The sequence below is a fragment of the Pituophis catenifer genome, unplaced genomic scaffold (assembly GCF_029215685.1).
Source record: "Pituophis catenifer annectens isolate HBS135680 unplaced genomic scaffold, rPitCat1.0.hap2 SCAF_10, whole genome shotgun sequence".
NCBI lineage: Eukaryota > Metazoa > Chordata > Lepidosauria > Squamata > Colubridae > Pituophis > Pituophis catenifer.
The window spans coordinates 14,744,933-14,765,470 of record NW_027256890.1 but is presented as its reverse complement, the minus strand read 5'-3'; the positions used below and the strand labels follow the sequence as shown (position 1 = coordinate 14,765,470).

The 20,538-nt window shown below is 46.4% G+C and overlaps 2 protein-coding genes across 2 annotated transcripts; both read left to right on the top strand.

Moving 5' to 3' along the window:
- Positions 1 to 3,320: 3,320 nt before the first annotated feature.
- OGFOD2 (2-oxoglutarate and iron dependent oxygenase domain containing 2) lies at positions 3,321 to 7,778 on the top strand. Its single transcript, XM_070950538.1, has 7 exons — positions 3,321 to 3,525; positions 3,680 to 3,736; positions 5,084 to 5,194; positions 5,578 to 5,689; positions 6,021 to 6,145; positions 6,444 to 6,701; positions 7,451 to 7,778. Exons 1-7 carry the CDS (start codon positions 3,382 to 3,384, stop codon positions 7,724 to 7,726), a joined length of 1,083 nt encoding a protein of 360 aa, XP_070806639.1. The 5' UTR covers positions 3,321 to 3,381; the 3' UTR covers positions 7,727 to 7,778.
- A 1,256-nt stretch (positions 7,779 to 9,034) lies between these two features.
- ARL6IP4 (ARF like GTPase 6 interacting protein 4) lies at positions 9,035 to 17,620 on the top strand. Its single transcript, XM_070950501.1, has 6 exons — positions 9,035 to 9,188; positions 10,604 to 10,807; positions 12,701 to 13,045; positions 13,663 to 13,780; positions 14,416 to 14,485; positions 15,344 to 17,620. The coding sequence occupies exons 2-6, from the start codon at positions 10,618 to 10,620 to the stop codon at positions 15,398 to 15,400; spliced, it is 780 nt and encodes a 259-aa protein (XP_070806602.1). The 5' UTR covers positions 9,035 to 9,188; positions 10,604 to 10,617; the 3' UTR covers positions 15,401 to 17,620.
- The last annotated feature ends 2,918 nt before the right edge of the window (positions 17,621 to 20,538 follow it).

The window sequence follows — 20,538 nt, the reverse complement described above, 5'->3', positions numbered from 1 at the left end:
AAAAGAAGGAGGAGAAGGAGGAAAAGGGGAAAGAGAAGGAAGAGGAGGAGGAGAAGGATGGAAGGAGGAGAAGAGGAAGCAAAAGGAGGAGGATGAAGGAGGAGAAGGAGGAAAAGGGGAAAGAGAAGGAAGAGGAGGAGGAAGAGAAGGATGGAAGGAGGAGAAGCAAAAGGAGAAGATGGAAGGAGATTCAGTTTTACATTTACTGAATCTAACATCTTTAACTTAAACTTTAAAAAACCCACCTTGCTTGGAAGGATTTACTTGCTATGGTGCCAACTCTCCTAATTTCGCAGTCCCGCATTAAAACCCAGATTCCCCTCCAATCAGTCTAAAGCCTGCGAGATCTTTCGATGGAAGCGATGAGGAGATCCCACGGTGACTTTTGCTGCAGTAAAGCAGCTTTGGCTTCTTCTGCACTCTTCCCCTTCCTTCCCCCCATCTTTCCTTGCACCCTTTCCCTGCTGCCACTCAAGCTCATCCATCCTCCCAATTTTGCCCATGTCCCGATGCTTCCTTGCCAGCTTTGGGCTGCTGCAGCTGCAGACGTGACCCCCACCCCCAAAGCATCTTCTTCCCCCCCCCCCATCTTTTCACCTTCCACAATGAACTTCTGGGCGTAGCGCTTGAGATTCTTCCGTTTGATGGAGCAGAAGCTGGCCGGGAAGCAGCCTTCCGAGAGGAGGCGGAAAATATCCTCAAACTTGCTGGTGGGGCTGCAGGACCCTTCGCCGGCCACCTCCTCCTCTTCCTCCTCTTCCTCGGCCACTTGCAAGGCAGAGTCCATGTTGCAAGGAAGGCTGCAGCTGGGCCAAGGGCCTGGCTTCCAGAGCCTGGGGTTGCAGAGACTTAAAACCGCTGGGCTACAGCTGGGAAGCTCCGGCCTTTTATTCAGGAACTGCAGCTGTGCAGATGGGCTTTGCATTCACGTAAGGGACAATGCACAAGTGCCCCTTGCTTTGCAAAGCTGTCCGGGGAGGGGGGGGGAGGGCTCTTTCCTGCTGTTTGCTCCCGGGTGGGATGCTGCAGGTAGATCTGGTGCCACGTCCTTTGGGGCATTGGGGGTGAAGGAGTTGACGTTTGACATAGTTGACTCATAGGAGAATCAGGGCGTTAATTAAAACTGTCAATTCATAAAGAGTTCACAGAGCAATTGATCAAGGCCTCCAGGAGTTGTGGGCGCTTCTTGAACACTGGAGGTTCTCAAGAAGAGATTGGACAGCCATTTGTCTGTGAAATGGTAGGGTTGGACGAGAAAGCCTTCCAAGGTCCCTTCCAACTCTTTTACTCTTGTTGACTATGATCATGATTTATCACTTATATCTTTTATGTACACTGAGAGCTTATGCACCAAAGACAAATTCCTTGTGTGTCCAATCACACTTGGCCAATAAAGAATATTCTATTCTATTCTATTCTATTCTATTCTATTCTATTCTATTCTATTCTATTCTATTCTATTCTATTCTATTCTATTCTATTCTATTCTATTCTATTCCATTCCATTCTAATTCTATTCTATTCCATTTAATTCTAATTCTAATTCTAATTATTCTAATTCTATTCTATTCTATTCCATTCATTCTAATTCTAATTATTCTAATTAGAATTCTAATTAGAATTCTAATTCTTCTATTCTATTTTATTCTATTTTATTCTATTTTATTCTATTCTATTCTATTCTGTTCTATTCTGTTCTATTCTATTCTATTCTATTCTATTCTATTCTATTCTATTCTATTCTATTCTATTCTATTCTATTCTATTCTATTCTATCCTATCCTATCCTATCCTATCCTATCCTATTCTTCTGTTTTATTCCTGCGGCCTCCAGAAATATCCCTGCTAAGCCCACCAAAGAAAACCAGTTCAATTGAGAGAGAGAGGGAAGCTTTTGCCATTTCCCTGAATTCAAGGAAGATTATTTTGCACAACTCGAGGCAATGTGCAACGTGGGGATTTTCTCTCTCGTCGTCCTTTTCTGCACGACTGTGAAATCATCTTCCTTTCCTTCTACCCATCTGTTCCAGGATTCAGATGGATTTTTCTCCGTCGGCTGAGCGGCCATTTCATTGCTTATCTCAAATGTGTTTTGTGGAGATGAACAAAAGTATAACTGGTAGCAAGAGTGGAAACCGGATTCACCCGTAAATTGCAATTAATTTGTGGCTTAATTTGGGGGTAGTAATAGTCATTGGCAGTGGCTTATAAGTCACGGTTGGTGGGTCAACACAGGTAACTAGGACTTAATCCTTAACCCAGATTGAAGCAAACCATGCCTTAGCAATGTTTCCCCCCCCCCCCAAAGTTGGCAACTTTTAAGATGAGTAGAGTTGAATTCCCCTGCAGTTCCTGGACAAATAGGATGGAGTTTCCCAGCTGCAGCAGCCCAGCGGTCTTCAGCCCCTCCAGTCCCGGGCAGCCAGACTCTTGCCCGACTAGACAGGTGGACTTCAACTCCCAGAATGCCCCAACCAGTGCATTTAACTGCTGCTCAACAATTGACCTTTCTCCCCACATCAGTATGCAAAAAAAAAAATCCAATAACAACCCTATTGAGAAAATCTTGCTTCTAAGCAAAGGAGCCCTCTAGAAAAAAGCAATGGCAGTTGCCTTCCTCCAAACTGCAAAGCTGCAGATTTTCCCAGGCTGGCTTGCAAAAAAAAAAAAAAAAGAATCCACTGGGTTGCTCTCTTGGAGCCTTATCCCCGGCCGAAAGGGGCTCCCCTCTGAGCAGGGGGTTGGACTAGAAGACCTCCAAGGTCCCTTCCAACTCTATTATTCTATGTTGTAAATGTTTAGGGCAGAGGTCTTCAAACTTGGCAGCTTTAAGACTTGTGGACTTCAACTCCCAGAATTCTCCAGCCAGCTTAGCTTTGCTGGCCGAGGAATTCTGGGAGTTGAGTCCACAAGTCTTAAAAGTTGCCAAGTTTGGAGACCCCTGCCCTAACCTGTATCAAACTTGGCAGCTTTAAGACTTGTGGACTTCAATTCCCAGAATTCTCCAGCCAACTTAGCTTTGCTGGCTGGAGAATTCTGGGAGTTGAAATCCACAAGCCTTAAAGCTGCCAAGTTTGAAGACCTCTGGTTTAGGGTCTCCTGCTTGAGCCAGGGGTTGGACTAGAAGACCTCCCAAGGTCCCTTCCAACTCTTATTATTCTATGTTTTTTTTTTTCCCCGGGGGGGGCCGTTTCTGCTCCTCCGCAGGGCCTCCCAAGATGCTGAAAGAGATGCTCCGACTTTGGCATCCCTCCGCTTTTGGAGCCGTTGGGTAATTTGCAGACGCTCCCTGGCGCTGGTTGGCGGCCGGGGCGCTTTTGAGCGACGGACCCGTTGCCCGGGCAACGGGGTTCCCTCACGCCGTCGGGTCCGGACGGCAACATGGAGCGCGGCGTGTTGGGTCCGGGCCGGGGTCGCTTCTTGGCCTGCGCCTGTTTCCTCACCGACAACCTCTTCGTGGAGCGCTACGGCCTCCACCTGCGCTACCGGGGAGACCCCGAGCAGCTGCGGAGGGACTTCGGGCCGGTGAGCCGAGGAGGAGGAGGATCCCTCGGCCCCCGCAGTGGGGAATGTGGGGGGGGGGGAGGGGAGAGGAGGTGAAGGGCTGGACTACAGTCCCCATCGTCCCCGGCCCTGCTGAGTCCTTTTCTTCTTCTTCTTCTCCTTCTTCCCTCCGCAGGTCTTGAGGCAGCACGGCTGCAGGAGCGAGGAAGACTTCGCGGCCGTCCTTCGAGAGGTCTGGTCGGGGGAGGCTGAGCAGGAAGACCCGTCGCCCCTCTGGGCTTTTTGTGGCTTTAGTTCTGCCCCCCCCCCTTTTTTTTTTCAGCTGAAGCATCTCAGTCGCCTGATTAGGGAAAAAAGAATCTTTTTCTTTTTCTTTCTTTCTCCTTCTTTCTCTTTTCATTCTTTCCTTCCTCTTTTCTCTTTTCTTTCTTTCCTTTCTCTTTTCTTTTTCTTCCTTCTTTCTTTCTCTTTTCTTTCTTTCTCTCCTTTCTTTCCTTCCTCTTTTCTTTCTTTCTGTCTTTCTTTTCTTTTTCTTCCTTCTTTCTTTCTCTCCTTTCTTTCCTTCCTCTTTTCTTTCTTTCTGTCTTTCTTTTCTTTCTCCTCTCTTTCTTTCCTTTTTCTTTCCTTTCTTTTTCTTCTTCCTTTTCTTTCCGTCTTTCTTTCCTTCCTTCCTTTCCTTTCCTTTTCTTTCTTTCCTTCTTTCCTTTTCTTTCTTTCCTTTCTTTTCTTTCCTTCCTTCCCTTCCTTCTCTTTTGTCTTCGTTTCCTCCCCATTTGCTCTTCTCTTCCTTCCTTCCTTCCCTCCTTCCGCACTTGCTCTCCTTTTCTTTCCTTCCTTCCTTCCTTCCTTCCACACATATACATACATACACACACACAGAGTACATGTATGTTTATGTATGTATACAGATGCACACAGCCTACCTATGTAATTATGTATCACCTGGAAGAATTGCACTGTGGAATTGTGGAAATTCGGTATTCTTACCTTATTTTGAAAAATCATACCGTTTTGGATTACTCCACAGTGTTATTGCTGCTCTATATTAGCTGGAATAATCACACCAGCATAGTTCTTAAAAAGTGAGGCATGTTGATATATAGTATATAATTACATATCAGCTGGAAGAATCACACCATTGTGGAATTTGAGACTTATTGTTACATTATTTCGAAGAATCATACAATTGTGGATTGTTCCATAGTATTATTGCCCTACATTAGCTTGAACCACACAACTGGAAGATGGTTATGATTCTAGAATTGTATCCTGCCCTTTTTTGTATAGTTCAAAGCAGTATGTACAAAATCCTTTCTTGCCTCTTATTTTCCCCACACTATCCCTCGGGGAGGGGGTGTTGGGTGGCGAGAGAGACTCTGGCCAAAAATCACCCATAACCCACAGATTTATGTGAACTAGAACTCATGGACACCGAGTTTCTGGTCCGGCACTTTTTGAATTTTATGAGACCCCCCTCGCTGTTTCTGTAAACATGAAAGCGAGGCGGAAATCTCCCTTGTATCTGTTTTAAGTATATCTTAATTAAGAGTTTATAAACAATTGGATTGAATTGTTGCAGGTTGAAAAAGAAGTGCAGAGGAGAAAGGAATTGGACCATCTGTCCAGAGAAAGAAAAGCAATCATCTCTCAGAATTACAGACCAAAGCACCCACAGCTATATATTTTACAGGTAAAGGATGTGCTTCGTTGTGTTTGCATATCAGTTTATGCTCAGAGGAAGGGGGAGGAAGAAGAGGGGACTTGTGCAAATTATGAAGCAAAGTGAGACTAACTTGAGGCTTCATAGCCTTTTCTGACAAAGAGAAAACCTCATAATCTAGATGTTGTTGATACCAAATCGTTTTACCTGTGATTGAGGTAGAGGGATAATTTACCTGGGCAGCAGGGAGGATGCAGCCTTGCAACCTGCTCCTACGTAGTCCCTAGGGTTAAGAGCACTGGCAGCAACCCAGAAAATCTGATGCAAGTTATAGGCCAGTTAATCAGAAGTAACGTTTATTCTGTTCAATTTTGTTTCTCTTGTTCTCTCCTCATCCCTACCTGCTATGGTAGGAATCATTTTTTAACCCAGAATTTTTAGAAACTGTCAAGTACTGCACATCCCAAAATGCTGATCTCCAGGGTCTCCTTCACCATGTGGAATCCTTATCAAGTAAAATTACAGGTAGGTGTTCTTTTATCTGTAGCCTGCAAAGAGGCTATAAATCTAGCAGGCTGAGCTTACTACTGTGACTCAGGAAAGGCTTCTCATGCACAGATGAATCTTTCTCACCCTTGCTGCTAAAGTTCCATTCAGCTTGGGAAATTCATTATTTTATATGCAAATAAATTTTAAAAATCCTGAATTATGGCCTTCTGCCCACAAACGTCTTAAGCTTTAACTATAAAAGAAAAAAAATGGACTAGTTTATTTTATTTATTTATTTTATTTCCTGCTAGGCAATAAAGTGAATTTCTTCACTCCCTTCTCTGGTTACTTTCTTCTTCTACTTCAGATAAGAGAATCTACCGGTTGCCAATATTCACCAAGGAATTCTGCGAAGCTTTTGTTGAGGAGCTAGAACATTTTGAACAGTCCGAAATGCCCAAAGGGAGACCCAATTCTATGAATAACTATGGGGTGAGATTTGCATCTTGTAGATGGCAAAAATGGGGGATGTAACAGGGAACCATGATGTGGGAATTAGTTTTGTTAAATGTACTTTCTCAACGTTAAAGGGAACAGGGTTACTTGCATACTATCCTGTCTCGCTTAATACAAAACAATTATTAATGCTACATTGCTAATACTTGACATAATAAAAAGCATTTTTTTAAGCCCTTGAAAAAAATGGACTTGAATCTTCTGCTAGAATGTTCATATTTCCTTTCTCCCTTTTATCTTCTGTCCTTTCCTTTCTCGTTCACATTTATGGCAGGTGCTTTTGAATGAACTTGGACTGGATGAAACTTTTCTTACACCTCTGCGAGAGAAATATTTGCAACCCCTGACAGCGCTGCTTTACCCAGACTGTGGAGGGAGCTGCTTGGACAGCCACAAAGCTTTTGTGGTGAAATACGCACTGCATGAAGATTTGGACTTGCACACTCATTACGACAACGCGGAAGTGACTCTCAATGTTTGCCTGGGGAAAGAGTTCACCGAAGGGAGCCTTTACTTCGCGGAATTTAGACAGGTGCCTCTTTTAAAATACAAATTTTATACAATTGATTGTAATCTTTTTTTCCCTATCGACAATGCATTGTTGAGATGGGCAATTAACTACTATATGACGGGTTTGAAATCTGGTGGCTTTATAAAAAGTTAGCCAAACTCAAGGTATTTAGCTCTCATCAGCTAGCCATACCCTTACTCGGATTCGAATTTGGGCTGCCTGCATATTAGGCAGTTGTATTAACCTCTGAGCCACAAGTTCTCCTCCCTTTACCAGCTTGAGCCAGGGGAGAGATTAAGTGTTTTTCTGTCGAAAAACAGAATATATATGTATGTATGTATGTATGTAATAATATGTATTATTAAAGCTATAATCACCTGTGTGTACAATGGTTATAACTTTTGGTTATTTTCTTTATATCTTTCCTTTATTATTCTTAGAAATAACTCAAGGCACAAACATACCTAATATCCCTTCCTCCTCCTAGTTTCCCCAACAACAATCCTGTGAGGTGGGTTGGACTGAGAGTGGGTGACTGGCCCTAAGTCACCCAGTGGCTTTTGTGCCTAAGATGAGACTAGAACTCTCCATCTGCTGGCCATTGGCTCAAAAGTCACCCAGCCAGTTTCCAGGCTTAAGGCAGGACTAGAACTCTCCGTCTCCTGGTTTTTAGCTGGGTGTCTTAGCGACTAGTTTCCGCTGCCTTGATTTGAAGACCACAACTGCTGAAACAGTTCTTAACCTGGTGATCTTTGCCCACTCTTTTCAAGGATGCCAAGCCTGTGCCAAGTTACCTTGAGGTCGAACACGTGCTTTTCTACGGATTGTTCCATCGCGGAGGGCAGCTACATGGGGCACTGCCCATCGCCTCTGGCGAGCGCAGGAACCTGATTATCTGGATGCGATCATCCGCTATCCGCAACCAGCTTTGCCCCATGTGCAATAGAGAGCCTGACCTCATTGAAGCAGACGGATTTGGAGACGGTTTCACTAGGATTTTGGAGGGCAGCCCACCTGGGACCACAGATGTTTGCTCGTTAACATAGACGGTGGAGGGAGAACTTTTCACCTGGATTTTAATAAATTTTCAAAACCCGACTTTAAGGCATCAATAGTCTCTTTTCCGTGCAGTCCTGGGTGGGTGCATGGCAATTTTGCTTGCAGACGTCTCATTGCCCAGCTAGGCAACCTCATCAGTGCTAGAAGGAAGTGAGTTGGAGGAGGAGGACTCGGGGGTCCTTGGTGCTGAGTTTTCTTGCGGTCGTTTCAGGACCCAACTAGGCAACACCATCAGTGTGACGGTGGGTAAGGTGCTCCCTGTTTGTATATGCCAATTTTTATTAGTCTCAGTGATGAAATCCAAATGTTTTTACTACCTGCGGACATGGCTTGTTGGGCGTGGTGTGGCTTGGTGGGCATGGCAGGGGACGGATACTGCAAAATCTTCATTCCCACCCCACTCCTGGGGGAAGGATACTGCAAAATCCCCATTTCCTTCTCACTCCAGGGGAACGATACTGCAAAATCTCCATTCCCTCCCCACTCCTGGGGGAAGGATATTGCAAAATCTCCATTCCCTCCCCACTCCAGGGGGAAGGATACTGCAAAATCTCCATTCCCACCCCACTCTGGGGCCAGCCAGAGGTGGCGTTTGCCGGTTCTCCGAACTACTCAAAATTCCCGCTACCGGTTTGTCAGAACCTGCTGGATTTCATCCCTGGTCTCTCTTCATCTTCAAATCCACACCCCCAACATCAGTCCTTATTTAGATGGTATCTCTCCAGAATAACCACTAAATAACCACCTTTTTAAATCAAGAGCTCAAAAATAGTATTTTGAATGCTTGGTTCTTATTGTAAATAAGAACCTTTCCTTCCCAGTTACAATAGCCTCCAATTGAAATGCAAAATCTCCCTATTTATAACTTCTGGTAGCCAGAAAGCCAACAGAAATCTTGTAAGAGAACAAATTACAAATCCCTTGTTTTAAATAAATCCCCCTCCCCCAAAAAAGGTGAAGAGGAAGGGAGATGGGCGACATAAGAATGTAATAAAATAAATTTAATCAATAAAATCTCTTAATGCAGTGTTTCTCAGCCTTGAAGATGGGTGGACTTCAACTCCCAGAATCCCCCAGCCAGCAGCGCTGGCTGGGGGATTCTGGGAGTTGAAGTCCACCCATCTTCAAGCTACCAAGGTTGAGAAACACTGTCTTAATGGGAAGGAAACGCTTCCTGCCTTCGGGTCGCATATATTATAACCGAGGTGGGAACCAAAGTGCGCAGCCTCCGATTTCCCCACCGGACGCATCTAGGAACGTACCAACCGGAAGTGGCCGCCACAGTTTAGCGGACGGGCGCCGTTGCGGCGGAAGGGGGGGCTGCGTTCGCTTCCCGAGGCAGTTGACGTCCGCGGATGGTGCGGAGAAGCCGCCTTAACGAGGGCTCCGCTCCTCAAGCCGTGCCGGGCCTTCTCCTCCGCCCCACCGGCGAGCCTCTTACCTAACTCGGTAAGTCTTAAGTAGACAACGGGGCGAATTCGGATCCATTAAAAGCGGAGCAGGTTCGTCCTTGGTGCGCATGCGCCCCAAGCGGCCCCCTCTGGCGACTTAGGCGGAGGCGGGCTTATAAAAGGCAGGGGTTGCACGCGGATTGGCCGAAGACGGTTTAAATGACAGGTAGGAAAGGGAGGTTTTTCTTAAAGGGCCAGTGCTCAAACTGCGTGTTTTTCTGAGTAGAAAAGGAAGAATATTTAATATACTATAAAGATTTGAGTACAAATAGCTGGAAAAACATGGGGAGCAGTTTCCCTTCAGAATGAAGTGACTATTCCTAAAGGAATAAAAACCTAAAGGAATAAAATTACATCAATTTTGTTGCTTTTGCATCAATTCAGTTGGTGTCCTTCCTTCCTTCCCTCTGCTTCTCCCTTTAAATCTTAACCAGTTTAAAAAGAAAAATAATGTATGTTCTCTCTCCAGAAGGACATGTGTTTTCCTCATGTGATCGTAAACTTGCAAGAAAGTCTGTTGGGCCACCTAAATATTTTATACACCAGATGCAATTAACATAACAGTGAGTTGCCCTGTGGAACTCATGGCCACAAAATACCTGTAAAAAGAAATGGAAATTAATCCAGTGATTAAGTGAAGTAATGGAGTGAAACTGGGAAAAAATGGCTTAAAAAAAAAATTAAAGATCTACAAGATGAGAATTCCATTTAAGAAAAAAATAGAGGAAAGTTTTAGTTGGAGATGAATAGCAGGAGTGGGCTATTGTTATATTTTTTTATTATATTTTACGTATTTTAGCAATAGCAATAGCATTTAGACTTATATACGGCTTCACAGTGCTTTCCAGCCCTCTCTAAGCGGTTTACAGAGTCAGCATCTTGCCCCCAACAATCTGGGTCTCCTCATTTTACCGACCTCGGAAGGACGGAAGGCTGAGTCAACCTTGAGCCCCGTCAGGATCGAACTGCCGGCAGTTGGCAGTTAGCCTGTAATTCTGCATTTCTAACCAGTGCAAAGGAAGGAAGGAAGGAAGGAAAGGAGAAAGGAAAGGCAATAGCACTTAGACGGCTTCACAGTGCTTTCCAGCCCTCTCTAAGCGGTTTACAGAATCAGCCTCTTGCCCCCAATAATCTGGGTCCTCATTTTACCCACCTTGGAAGGAGGGAAGGCTGAGTCAACCTTGAGCCTGGTGAGATTTGATTTGCCAAATTGCAGGCAGCTGGCAATCAGCAGAAGTAGCCTGCAGTACTGCACTCTAACCACTATGCCACTGCGCTCTTCCTTTACATTATTTTATACTTTTTAATTTTATATATTGTATCTTTACAAATTAGGCATTCCTAGAGGGTTGCAATGGTGATGGTTATTCTGCTGGCGGGTTGTTAAAAAAGCATTTCCTCTGTCTGAAACAGGATCAAGGAGCAAGATGGCTCACAGCCAGACTAAGAAACGCAGGAGGAGCCGAAGTGATTCCCGGAGCCGACGAGAGAAGGAGGAAGATAAAAAAAAGAGGAAGAGCAGCAAAGATTCCCGCGAGAGGAGAAGCCGATCCCCGGCAAGCAAAAAAGAATCTGAACCCCAGGAATTCAGGCCGAGTTTATCCTCTTCCAAAGACGGTGAGGAAAAAGAAAAATACTCCAGATTTTCCCAAAATCGCAGCTCTAGTTTGTATGGCTGTGAATCTTAACAAATGCACAGTTGAGGCTTCCAATTGAGCCTTGTTGAAAGATGAAGGATGGGGACCTCTCCTCACCCTTCCATCTTGGTTCCCACCCTGGCAGGGTCAGGGAACTTGGCTTTGACTTGGTAAGCCAAGCCGGCTTTCCCTTCCATAAACCCTCTAACCTAGGCGTTCCCAAACCACGATGCAGACTCCTTATCCCGACAAAACCCCCTTTTTATTAAGTGACTGTGAATTCCTCTCATTCACATCCAGCAAAGTCTTTCCAGGGAGAATTTAACAGTCACAGACCTTATTGGCTTGGAGAGCTGCCAGGCCGATATATTCAAAACTTGGCAAGGAGTCTCTGACACTCATGAACTAATTAAGCAAACTAATTGTCTCCTGCAAACTCCACTCCCCTTTCGCTCCTCTTTATTCCCTCTGGGAGGGGCCATTCACCGTCCACCTGTGGCTTTACTCCTGAGTCAACCCTTGTTCTTTAGCTGTTCCCTTCTCCTGGCAGCTCTGTGCATGTGACACTGGGAACAGGCTCCAGCTGTTTGCCTGCCCCACTGATGTCTGACTCCGAAGGCGGTTGATAACTGTCAGACGGCCCTGGCCCCCTCTCTGCCTCTGACGCAGAGCCCTCATCAGAGCCTTCCCCAGACTCCAGGACTGGCCCATGTCCCTCCCCAACCTCCTCACTGTCCGAATCTGCTGCCAGCTCCGCTGGCGAGCCACAACACTGGGAGTTCCACCAGGACTAGGAACTTGAGGAATTTAACATCTGAAACAGGAAGCTTGGTCTCTCAGGTATGGTGGCAGATGCAATAGTAGGCTGAATGTCGGTTCTTGCTGTCCGCAGGCATGCTTTTAAGGCAGCCCGAAAAGGGTGGGTGGGTGGGGAATTCTGGGAATTGAAGTCCACCCGTCTTAAAGGGGCTGTCGTTGAGAAACAGTGTTTTAAGGAGCGTTTACCGATTACCTTATTTGTAGGGTTGCAGAAAAGCCCACACTATTTTAAGAAGTTATGGTAGTTTCCCAGCTCACTCCGTTCAGGCATGGTCTCCACGACAGGTTGGGTCTGAGTAGGACTGGCAAAGAGAATAGTCTTTTTATTTATTTATTTATTGGTTCAATTTATATGCCGCCCTTCTCCGGAGACTCAGGGCGGCTTACAATCCGTTAAGTAATAGCCTTCATACTTTTGTATATTTTATACAAAGTCAGCTTATTGGCCCCGCAATCCGGGTCCTCGTTTTACCTACCTCGGAAGGATGGAAGGTTGAGTCAACCTTGAGCCTGGTGAGATTTGAACTCGCAGTAATTGCAGGCAGCTGGCAGCTAAGTGCTATTTAACAGCGCTTTAGTCTGCTGCTCCACCAAGGCTCCTTTTAACTAGCAAACAGAATTTGCCAACGAAAAGACAGCTTCCAGGGCTGACAATCGCATTCGCCACCACATCTGGGAGACCAAGCTTCCTGTTTCAAATGTTAAAATCCTCAAGCTCCTAGTCCTGGTGGAACTCCCGGGAAGTTTTAAGGAAGGGAAAGCCGGCTTGGCTTACCGAGTCAAAGCCAAGGAGGACGCCTTCTCTGAACTGCCAGGGAACCAAGATGGAAGGGTGAGGAGAGGTCTCCATCCTTCTTCCAATTTTTACCAACGTTCGTTTGGAAGTCGCAGCTTCGTCTCCCCCCCCCACACCCTCGTGATGAGTTTTTGCGGTTCTGTTGCGACACGATAATAAATGAAGCCGGTGGGATCACATCTCCTGGATTTTTATCCAGGTTGGGGACGATTGTCCTCTGGAGCCCCTGTTCATCTTGTGTTCCGTGTTGGCTTCTAGTGAAAAAGAAGAAGAAAACGAAGAAGAAAAGGAAGAGGAAGGCCAGCTCCTCTTCCTCCGAGACCGGCTCTTCTTCCTCCTCCTCCTCTTCCAAATCGGCCTCCTCTTCCAGTGCCTCTTTGGACGAGTCCGGCGACGAAAAGGCCAAACCCGAAAAGAAAAAGCAGAGGAGGAAGAAGGCGTCCAAAGGGAAAGACAAGAAGCGGAAAAAACGAAAAGAGAAAAAGAAGAAGAAGAAAGCCAAGAAAGAGAGGGGAAAAGAGGAGGGGGGAAGTAAGAAGGAAGAGGCCCCCGGCCCTTCGCTGGACCAGTGGCAGAAGGAGGCTGGCTCGGATTCCGGACCAGGTAAGGCTGGCATTGGTAAACTCAGTTACAGCAAGCCTGGAAAAAAATTCTCCAAAAAAGAGGGTTGGAGGAACAATTGAGAGGCTTTCATAAAATAAAACAGGTCCTCCTTCGTTCCTTCCTTCCCTCCCTCCCTTTTCCTTTTCCCCTTCTTTCTGCCTCTGTCCCCTTCCTTTCCTTTCCTCCTCCCTCCCTCTCCTCCCTTCCTTCCTTTCCTCACACCCTTCCTTTTCCCTTTCTCCTTCTTTCTGCCTCTGTTACCTTCCTTTCCTTCCTTTCCTTTCCTCCTCCCTCCCTTCCTTCCCTCCCTCCCTTTTCTCTTTCCCCTTCTTTCTGCCTCTGTCCCCTTCCTTTTCCTTTCCACCTCCCTCTCTTCTTCCTTCCTTCCTTCCTTTCCTCCCACCTTCCCTTCCTTCCTTCCCTCCCTTTTCCCTTTCTCCTTCTTCCCTTCCCTTCCCTTCCCTTCTTCATGATGAACAAGGTTTCTGCCCCCCCACCCCCTCCATGCAGACTGAAAAATCTGGGTCCTTTCTCCCTGTGGGGTAGAATGCAGAGCATCGTCTATGTTGAAGAGTTAAATAGCATCCTTTCTTTTCTGACGGAGGTTCCTCTTTCAGCCCTCACGGACGAGCAGAAGTTCCGCATCCAGGCCATGAAGCCGATGACAAAAGAGGAATGGGACGCCCGCCAGAGCGTTATACGGAAAGTCCTCGACCCCGAAACAGGCCGCATGAGGTAGGAGCAGCGCGGCTGGCTTGAATGGGGATTCCTTCCCTGTAATCTTCGTCTTTTAATGACCCCGTAATCCCTTGCATCGGGGTGGAGTCGGGGCAACTGAATGGAGCCGAGTGCTTAATGGCCGGATGCCCTTCCTGTCGCCAGTGCAGAGTTCGCAGCAGATAATTGCTCATGCCCAGAGAGAGAAATATCTGCCACTACCTAGGATCGAACTCACAGCCTCCTGATTGTGAGGCAAGATCTCCATCTCTAGGCCACTGCACCGCTCAATTCCTTCTCTGTAATAATTTTACAAAATCTGTAGAATCAAGCTTTCCCTGAGCTTATTTAGAAGAAAGCTAGTGCGGTGGCCTAGAGGTGGAGCTCTCGCCTCACAATCAGGAGACTGTGAGTTCGATCCTGGGTAGAGGCAGATATTTCTTTCTCTGGGCACAGTGAGAATATATCTGCTGAACAAAACTCTGTACTGGTGACAGGAAGGGTATCCGGCCATTAAAACACTCTGCTAGCTCCATTCAGTTGCCCAGACTCCACCTCGCAAGGGATTATGGGGCCATTAAATGAAGATGATGATGATACATGTTTACGGATAACATCTATTGTTTGGGCAAGTCGAGGTGTTTCTCTTGCAGACTTATTAAGGGCGACGGAGAGATCCTGGAGGAGATTGTCACGAAAGACAGGCATAAAGAAATAAACAAGGTGAGTGACACTCTATTACCACAACAAGCTTGGATGCAACTGGCCTGTTTGGACAGGATGAGGGTCATTGACTTCATAGCTAAAAACCGGCTGCGTTTTTCTTCAGAAGTTCTCATTTCATAGCCCATATTGTTGAAATTTCCTCAGACGAGACACTTGGTTTCCGTCTCCGTTATCTGCACTTCAAAACACCCTGAGCGTCGTGTCTTTGGAGATTCTCAGTCACCCAAGTCACACGGTTGTCCCAAAGGTGCTTTTTCCAAAAAGGCAACTGGCCTTTTGTTTTTTCCTCGAAGAGGTTTCGCTTCTCATCCAAGAAGCTTCTTCCGTTCTGATGGAAGGAAGAAGAGAGCTTCCGTCAGAACGGAGGAAGCTTCTTGGACGAGAAGCGAAACCTCTTCGAGGAAAAACAAAAGGCCAGTTGCCTTTTTTGGAAAAAGCACCTTTGACACCTCAAACATCAGTCTTAGCAAAACCAAATTTCCTAAAGTGCGGGGTGCCTGCTGATTGACAGACGTCAACTCAATTCTCCCTTTATTTTCACCGCCACTGGAAACCTAATAGCTTTCAAGGAAATCAGTCCACCCTCTGGAGTTTGCCGTCTTCGGGGAGTCCCTGGGTGGGTGGGAATGGTGGAGGGCGGCTAAACAGGACTTCGCTTTGTCTCTGGCGAGCTCCCACTAACCCAAGGATCTCCAAACTTGGCAACTTTAAGACTTGTGGACTTCAACTCCCAGAATTCCTCAGCCAGCTTAGCTTTGCTGGCCGAGGAATTCTGGGAGTTGAAGTCCACAAGTCTTAAAAGTGGCCAAGTTTGGAGACCCCTTCCCTAACCTGTATCATCCTCTCCTTTTGCAGCAAGCCAGTCGGGGCGATGGACTTTCCTTTCAGATGAAAATGGGGATGTTGCAGTAACAGGACGGACCCCCGAAAACGACAAAAAATGATCTCCTGGCTGTTTGCAAAGGTTTTGCCCCAACGAGCCATGTCCAGGTGCCAAAAGGCAGGCACAGGCCACAGTTGCCCGAGCCTTGGGAGGGGGGTGTCTCTCCCCCTCCCCTTCTGCCCCAAGGGCTCCTTGGTTTTCCCCAGGGGTCACTCCAGCTGCTCTTCTTCAGCTCCCCATCGGGTCGAGGTTAGGGAATGTAATTGTACCAGGTTCTTCTTGGGGGGAAAAAAAAAGAGAGAGAGGAAGAGAGAGAGGAGGATGCAGGAGATCAAATTCAAGGCTGCTTTTGACGGTTGGGGGGGGGCGCTTTCCATGGGATTCCTTGCAGCTCAAGAGACCGCCGGTCTCCCTCGTTCTGTATTTTGGCGATCTGGGAGGGAAGCTGAGCAAAGGAACCACTTCCCCATCCCGCTGAGAAAAACCGCGAGGCAATCCTTCCATCAGAGACTGGGCTACCCGCAGCTGCTCCTGACCAGGAGGGAGGATGACTCATCCTCTCCCTGGTCCAGCTGCAGGAGGAGAACAGAACGCAGGGTCTCCTTCAATCCACCTAGCACTACGTCACTCACACACACAAAACAAGGAGGCCCAAGAGCTTCAGGGGAATCTGGAATGAGGCCTTCTGGCCCAGTTCTCCGGCTGCCTCGGTGACTCAGCTCACCTTTTTAAGGCTGCAGTGATTTCCCGGCCAGTCGGGGAAAGGTTAAAAGAGCTGTTTTAGGGTTTCCAGAGGACCGATTCTGGATTTTTTGGCTGTGGGAGAAAGTTGGTCCTTCCCAGTTGGTTGGAGCCCAGAGACTGTCTGGAAAGTTGCCAGTTGCTCAGCCCCGATGTGGGATTTGACTGCTCGTGAGAAAGGCAAAGGACGGCATTGTAGCTTCCTAAGCTCGTAAGGAGGAGGTCTGGCAAAACCTACTCTCTGTGCCTGAGCTGCTAGCTTAATTCTGCATTGGTTGCTGCAGGTTTCATTTAATTTCTCTCTTTCTCCTTCCCTCCTCCTCCTCCTCCTTCCTTTTCTTCTTCCTTCCATCCTTCTTCTATTTTTCTTTTTCTTTCTCCTCCTTTCTTCCATCCTTTACTCCTTCTTCCTTTCATTCGTCTCCTTTTCCTTCCATCTTCTCTTCCTTTCCTTATCTTTTTCTCCTTCTTACTTCCATCTTCCCCTTCTCTTCCTTTCATTCCTCTCCTTTCCTTCTATTATCTTTCTCTTGCTCCTTCTCTTCCATCTTCCCCTTCTCTTCCTTTCATTCTTCTCCTTTTCCTCTCCTTTTCTCCTTCTATTCTTATTTTTCTCTTGCTCCTTCTCTTTCATTCTTCTTCTTTCTTCCATCCTCCTCCTCCTCCTCCTCCTCCTTTGGCCAGAGAGCATTCAAAGCCTTGTCAATCATTTATTCTTGGATAGCCACTTTGTGCCATTTGCACATAACCTTCCTTACGGGCAAGAGATTTCCTCATTCCCCCCCCCTCGCCTTTCCGATTCCTCCCGTTTCCAATCTTGCCCTACCAGTACAAAAACTGGGTTACCCACAGGCCCAGTGGAACCACGCACCGGCCAATTCTTAGCGTCCTTTGGCAATCGAACAGCTGCTGAGCTAGCTTATGTAAACTCTGCTCCCATTACAAGCAGTTAATTATTAATCCGTTCTTGGAACAGGCCGCCCAGGCTAAATTCACCCCAAAGGGAAAATCAAACAGAAGCACGCTCAAGAGAAAATATGGCATAGTCAAGTGTGTGTTTAAAATTCTGCAGAGCATTCGGTCCTGCAGAGCTAACGGCGCCGAAATCGTGCTGGTTTCCAAAGCATCCACTAAAGGCAGATTTAATATTCTTTGAAAGTCTTCAAATGTTCTTTAAAAAAAAAATTGGCTGGATTGTATCCATTGCATGCATCGTTCTCTTTTTTCAAAACTGCAAGCACCAAGCTAAAAGAATAATTGTCCAAGCGATCAATACTATGTCCAACTGGAAATGCTTTGTACGGGGTGCTGATGTAGCTAATTTAACTAATTAAAGCAGTCTTCTAAACAACTTTAGTGGATTGATGGCATCCTCTGTTCAGTTAGGAGTAGGAGAGATGCTCAGAAGTGGGTGTGTTTTCCGGATTTTTCTGGCACGTTTAAATTCTGGATAAGGATGGGCCACCACTTGGTGATGCACCGGAAGAAGCGATGGCTTCCCAAATTAAGAAAGGCCTGCCACCAACACCAATGAAATTATTTTACCCACGAATAATTATCATCACTCAAGATCCAAGTCGTTAGCCTGCTTTCCAGCTTGGCCTCAGTGGTGTAGCAGAAGCTGCAAATGCGCCATCCTTCTGTTTCTGCGTCCTTACCAATACCAAAAGTTTCCAAGATATTGCAATGAGTTGATTTGAGGCACAGAGAGTGCTTAAAACAAAGAGACTTCCCTTTGTTTGAAACCCATCCTGTGTCAGGGTTCCGACAGATGCCCTAATTAACTCATGAGCCTCGAGCCAAGTTTCAAAAGAAATCCAGTTATTTATTAGGAGCAACATGTCAGGAACTTCCCAGGTTAAGTCAACTCTGCTGCACGTAATTTACAGCTCAACTCTGATCCTGTTTCCCCCCTCCTCTCAGTCTGTGTCATAAATCACTTTCTCCAACGAGGCACTTTCACAGGCTGTAGAAACTACGCCTCACATGCCTGGTTCTGGTAATCTGAGCTCCAACTTTGAAGAAGGTGTGCATGGAATGTGCTTTTGAACTGCTTCCGTCTACCCTCCCCCACTTTCCTCCCCATGGCAACTCGAGAGCAGACCAGGAATGCTTTGCGAGTTGACACCTTGATTATTTTTGACTGGCGAAAAAAAGTTACGTGGGAACTAGCTATATTTGCAAAAAAAAAAAAATCTAGGGAGTGCCAGGGAAAGTTGAACCCAATGAAGCCCACCGAAGGAAATGGACACCGGTTAAAAGAGGCTCCAGGGTATTTCCGATCCGGTTCCCGGCATGCCTTTGCAAAGAAACGAAGACGGTGAATAAGCCTTCCCAGTTCCTTTAATTAGAGGTTCACATACAACTGGTAACTGGATACAAAGCACACTCAGGTGGCAGGGGAGAAGATGGCGGTCACGTACGACAACAGCAAGGCGTCCGACAGTATCATGCACACAGAAACATAGGAACAAAACAAAACAAAAAGATGGAACAGACTAAGCCAGATCCTCAAACGTCCCAAATGTGCATTTCCACCTGGAATAGCAATAGCACTTAGATTTCTATACCGCTTCACAGTGCTTTGCAGCTCTCTCTTAAGCGGCTTACAGAGTCAGCCTATTGCCCCCAACAACTTGGGTCCTCATTTTACGGAAGGATGGAAGGCTGAGTCAACCTTGAGCCGGTCAGGATCGAACCGCTGGCAGTCGGCAGAATTAGCCTGTGATACTGCATTCTAATCACTGGGAAAGCAAGGAGGAAAGGAAAGGAAAGGAAAGGAAAGGAAAGGAAAGGAAAGGAAAGGAAAGGAAAGGAAAGGAGGAAGGTTAAAAGGGAGGGAAGGTGGGAGGAAGGAAGGCAAGGCAAGGCAGTATCACTTAGACTTATATGCCGCTTCCCAGTGCTTTCCAGCCCTCTCTAAGCGGTTTACAGAGTCAGCCTCTTGCCCCCCAACAATCTAGGTCCTCGTTTTACCAACCTCGGAAGGACGGAAGGCTGAGTCAACCTTGTTTTTAAATAATTTTACCACCCTGTATCCTTAATGGTTAGATTTTTCCTTTTCCCGGTGCCAACTGGACATGTTTAAAAATGACATTAGAACAGGTAGGAAAAAAAGAGGGCTAATGGGAACCCTGTCGTGATGGTGGAGACATTAAAAGGAGAGGGATGTTTCCCAGCAAAGCAGCTTTTGGCTAAATCCGGCAGGAACCGAACTTGCCAAGTCCCTTCGGCTTCGCTGTAGGACACGATAAACGTTCTTCAAACTGAAATGCTTTCCTGTTTGAAAAGGCAAAGAGATCTGCCAGGATTGAAAAGGAGGAGGCTTTCATTCTGATTTGCCTGCTACCTTTGCAAGCTACCTTTCTGCTATCGTGGGGCTTAAAGACGGTGATGGGTGGGAATTGCCAGGTTTTTAATACTGGACCAGGTTGGAGCCCCTCGGATCCAGGCCGATGGGTTGGGAGAAAAAATAAAACCGAATTCTACCTTACTTTCCAAGTACAGATGTTTTAGATCCAACCTTGGCCAACTTTTAAGACCTGTGGACTTCAACTCCCAGAATTCCCCCAGCCAACATGGGTGGATCTCAACTCCCAGAATCCCCCAGCCAGCATGTTGAGATTCCCCCCCCCAATGTTAAAATCGCCAAGTTTGCAAAAAACATTTTGAGTTTTACGCTGACTTTTCTCTTTTTACACACATTTTGCAAATGCACACAGAGACATGAGACGTATTGTTGTTTTTTCTTTAGAGTTTGCAAAATGTTTACACATCAGGTTGCGTCTTGGCCGACGGGTTGTGCAAGAGCCAAGAAGGACAGGATGAAGTCCCCAAACAGTGTGGTTCCCTTGGCAATTTTTTGTGGTGTCTTTTTTTTTTTTGCACGACATAACGGAGACGCGATGATCGGACGAGACAGAGCAGAAACACAAATCCGTTTGGACTCCTCTCTCACTCCTGGTTTTTCAACGTCCATTCCGAAGCGCTAGGCTCAACCAGAGAGGGAAGAAAAAAAAATCCCTAAAGTAGTAAGAAACATTCCAGTCCCCTTTCGCAGTTAGATAATAAGACTGTTTAGGATCATACGATATGGCTTCCTAAACCACACACTCTGTACAGTGAATTTTACTCCGGCATGTTTCAAGGGGAGTGAAACACACCGGAAAAAGGTGCACCCCACAGTTTCAAAGGGGGTATATTATAAAAAAAGCATTTGTTCATTTGAGAAAAAAAAAAGAAGAAGAAAAATACCCAGGCAACCGACCGAAGCTTTGCGGTGGTCGGAAAAAGGCTGCATTTCACAGTGCAAAAGTCTTGGGGAGTTCGGACATCTCATCGGTCTGGGGTGAGTGGTGGGGATGGAGGGGGGGAAAGGAAGGAAAGATGGACGAAGTTGCGCCTGCAGAGATAAGAGTGATACAAG

What these genes read in the sequence shown, in the direction of transcription:
- ARL6IP4 (XM_070950501.1), top strand. Translation starts at nt 10,618, where the DNA reads ATGGCTCACAGCCAGACTAAGAAACGCAGGAGGAGCCGAAGTGATTCC. An exon ending in TGGCTCGGATTCCGGACCAG is followed by an intron (nt 13,046 to 13,662) that starts GTAAGGCTGGCA and finishes TTCCTCTTTCAG; the next exon opens with CCCTCACGGACGAGCAGAAG. An exon ending in GGCATAAAGAAATAAACAAG is followed by an intron (nt 14,486 to 15,343) that starts GTGAGTGACACT and finishes CTCCTTTTGCAG; the next exon opens with CAAGCCAGTCGGGGCGATGG.
- OGFOD2 (XM_070950538.1), top strand. Translation starts at nt 3,382, where the DNA reads ATGGAGCGCGGCGTGTTGGGTCCGGGCCGGGGTCGCTTCTTGGCCTGC. An exon ending in TGCGGAGGGACTTCGGGCCG is followed by an intron (nt 3,526 to 3,679) that starts GTGAGCCGAGGA and finishes TTCCCTCCGCAG; the next exon opens with GTCTTGAGGCAGCACGGCTG. An exon ending in TCGCGGCCGTCCTTCGAGAG is followed by an intron (nt 3,737 to 5,083) that starts GTCTGGTCGGGG and finishes GAATTGTTGCAG; the next exon opens with GTTGAAAAAGAAGTGCAGAG.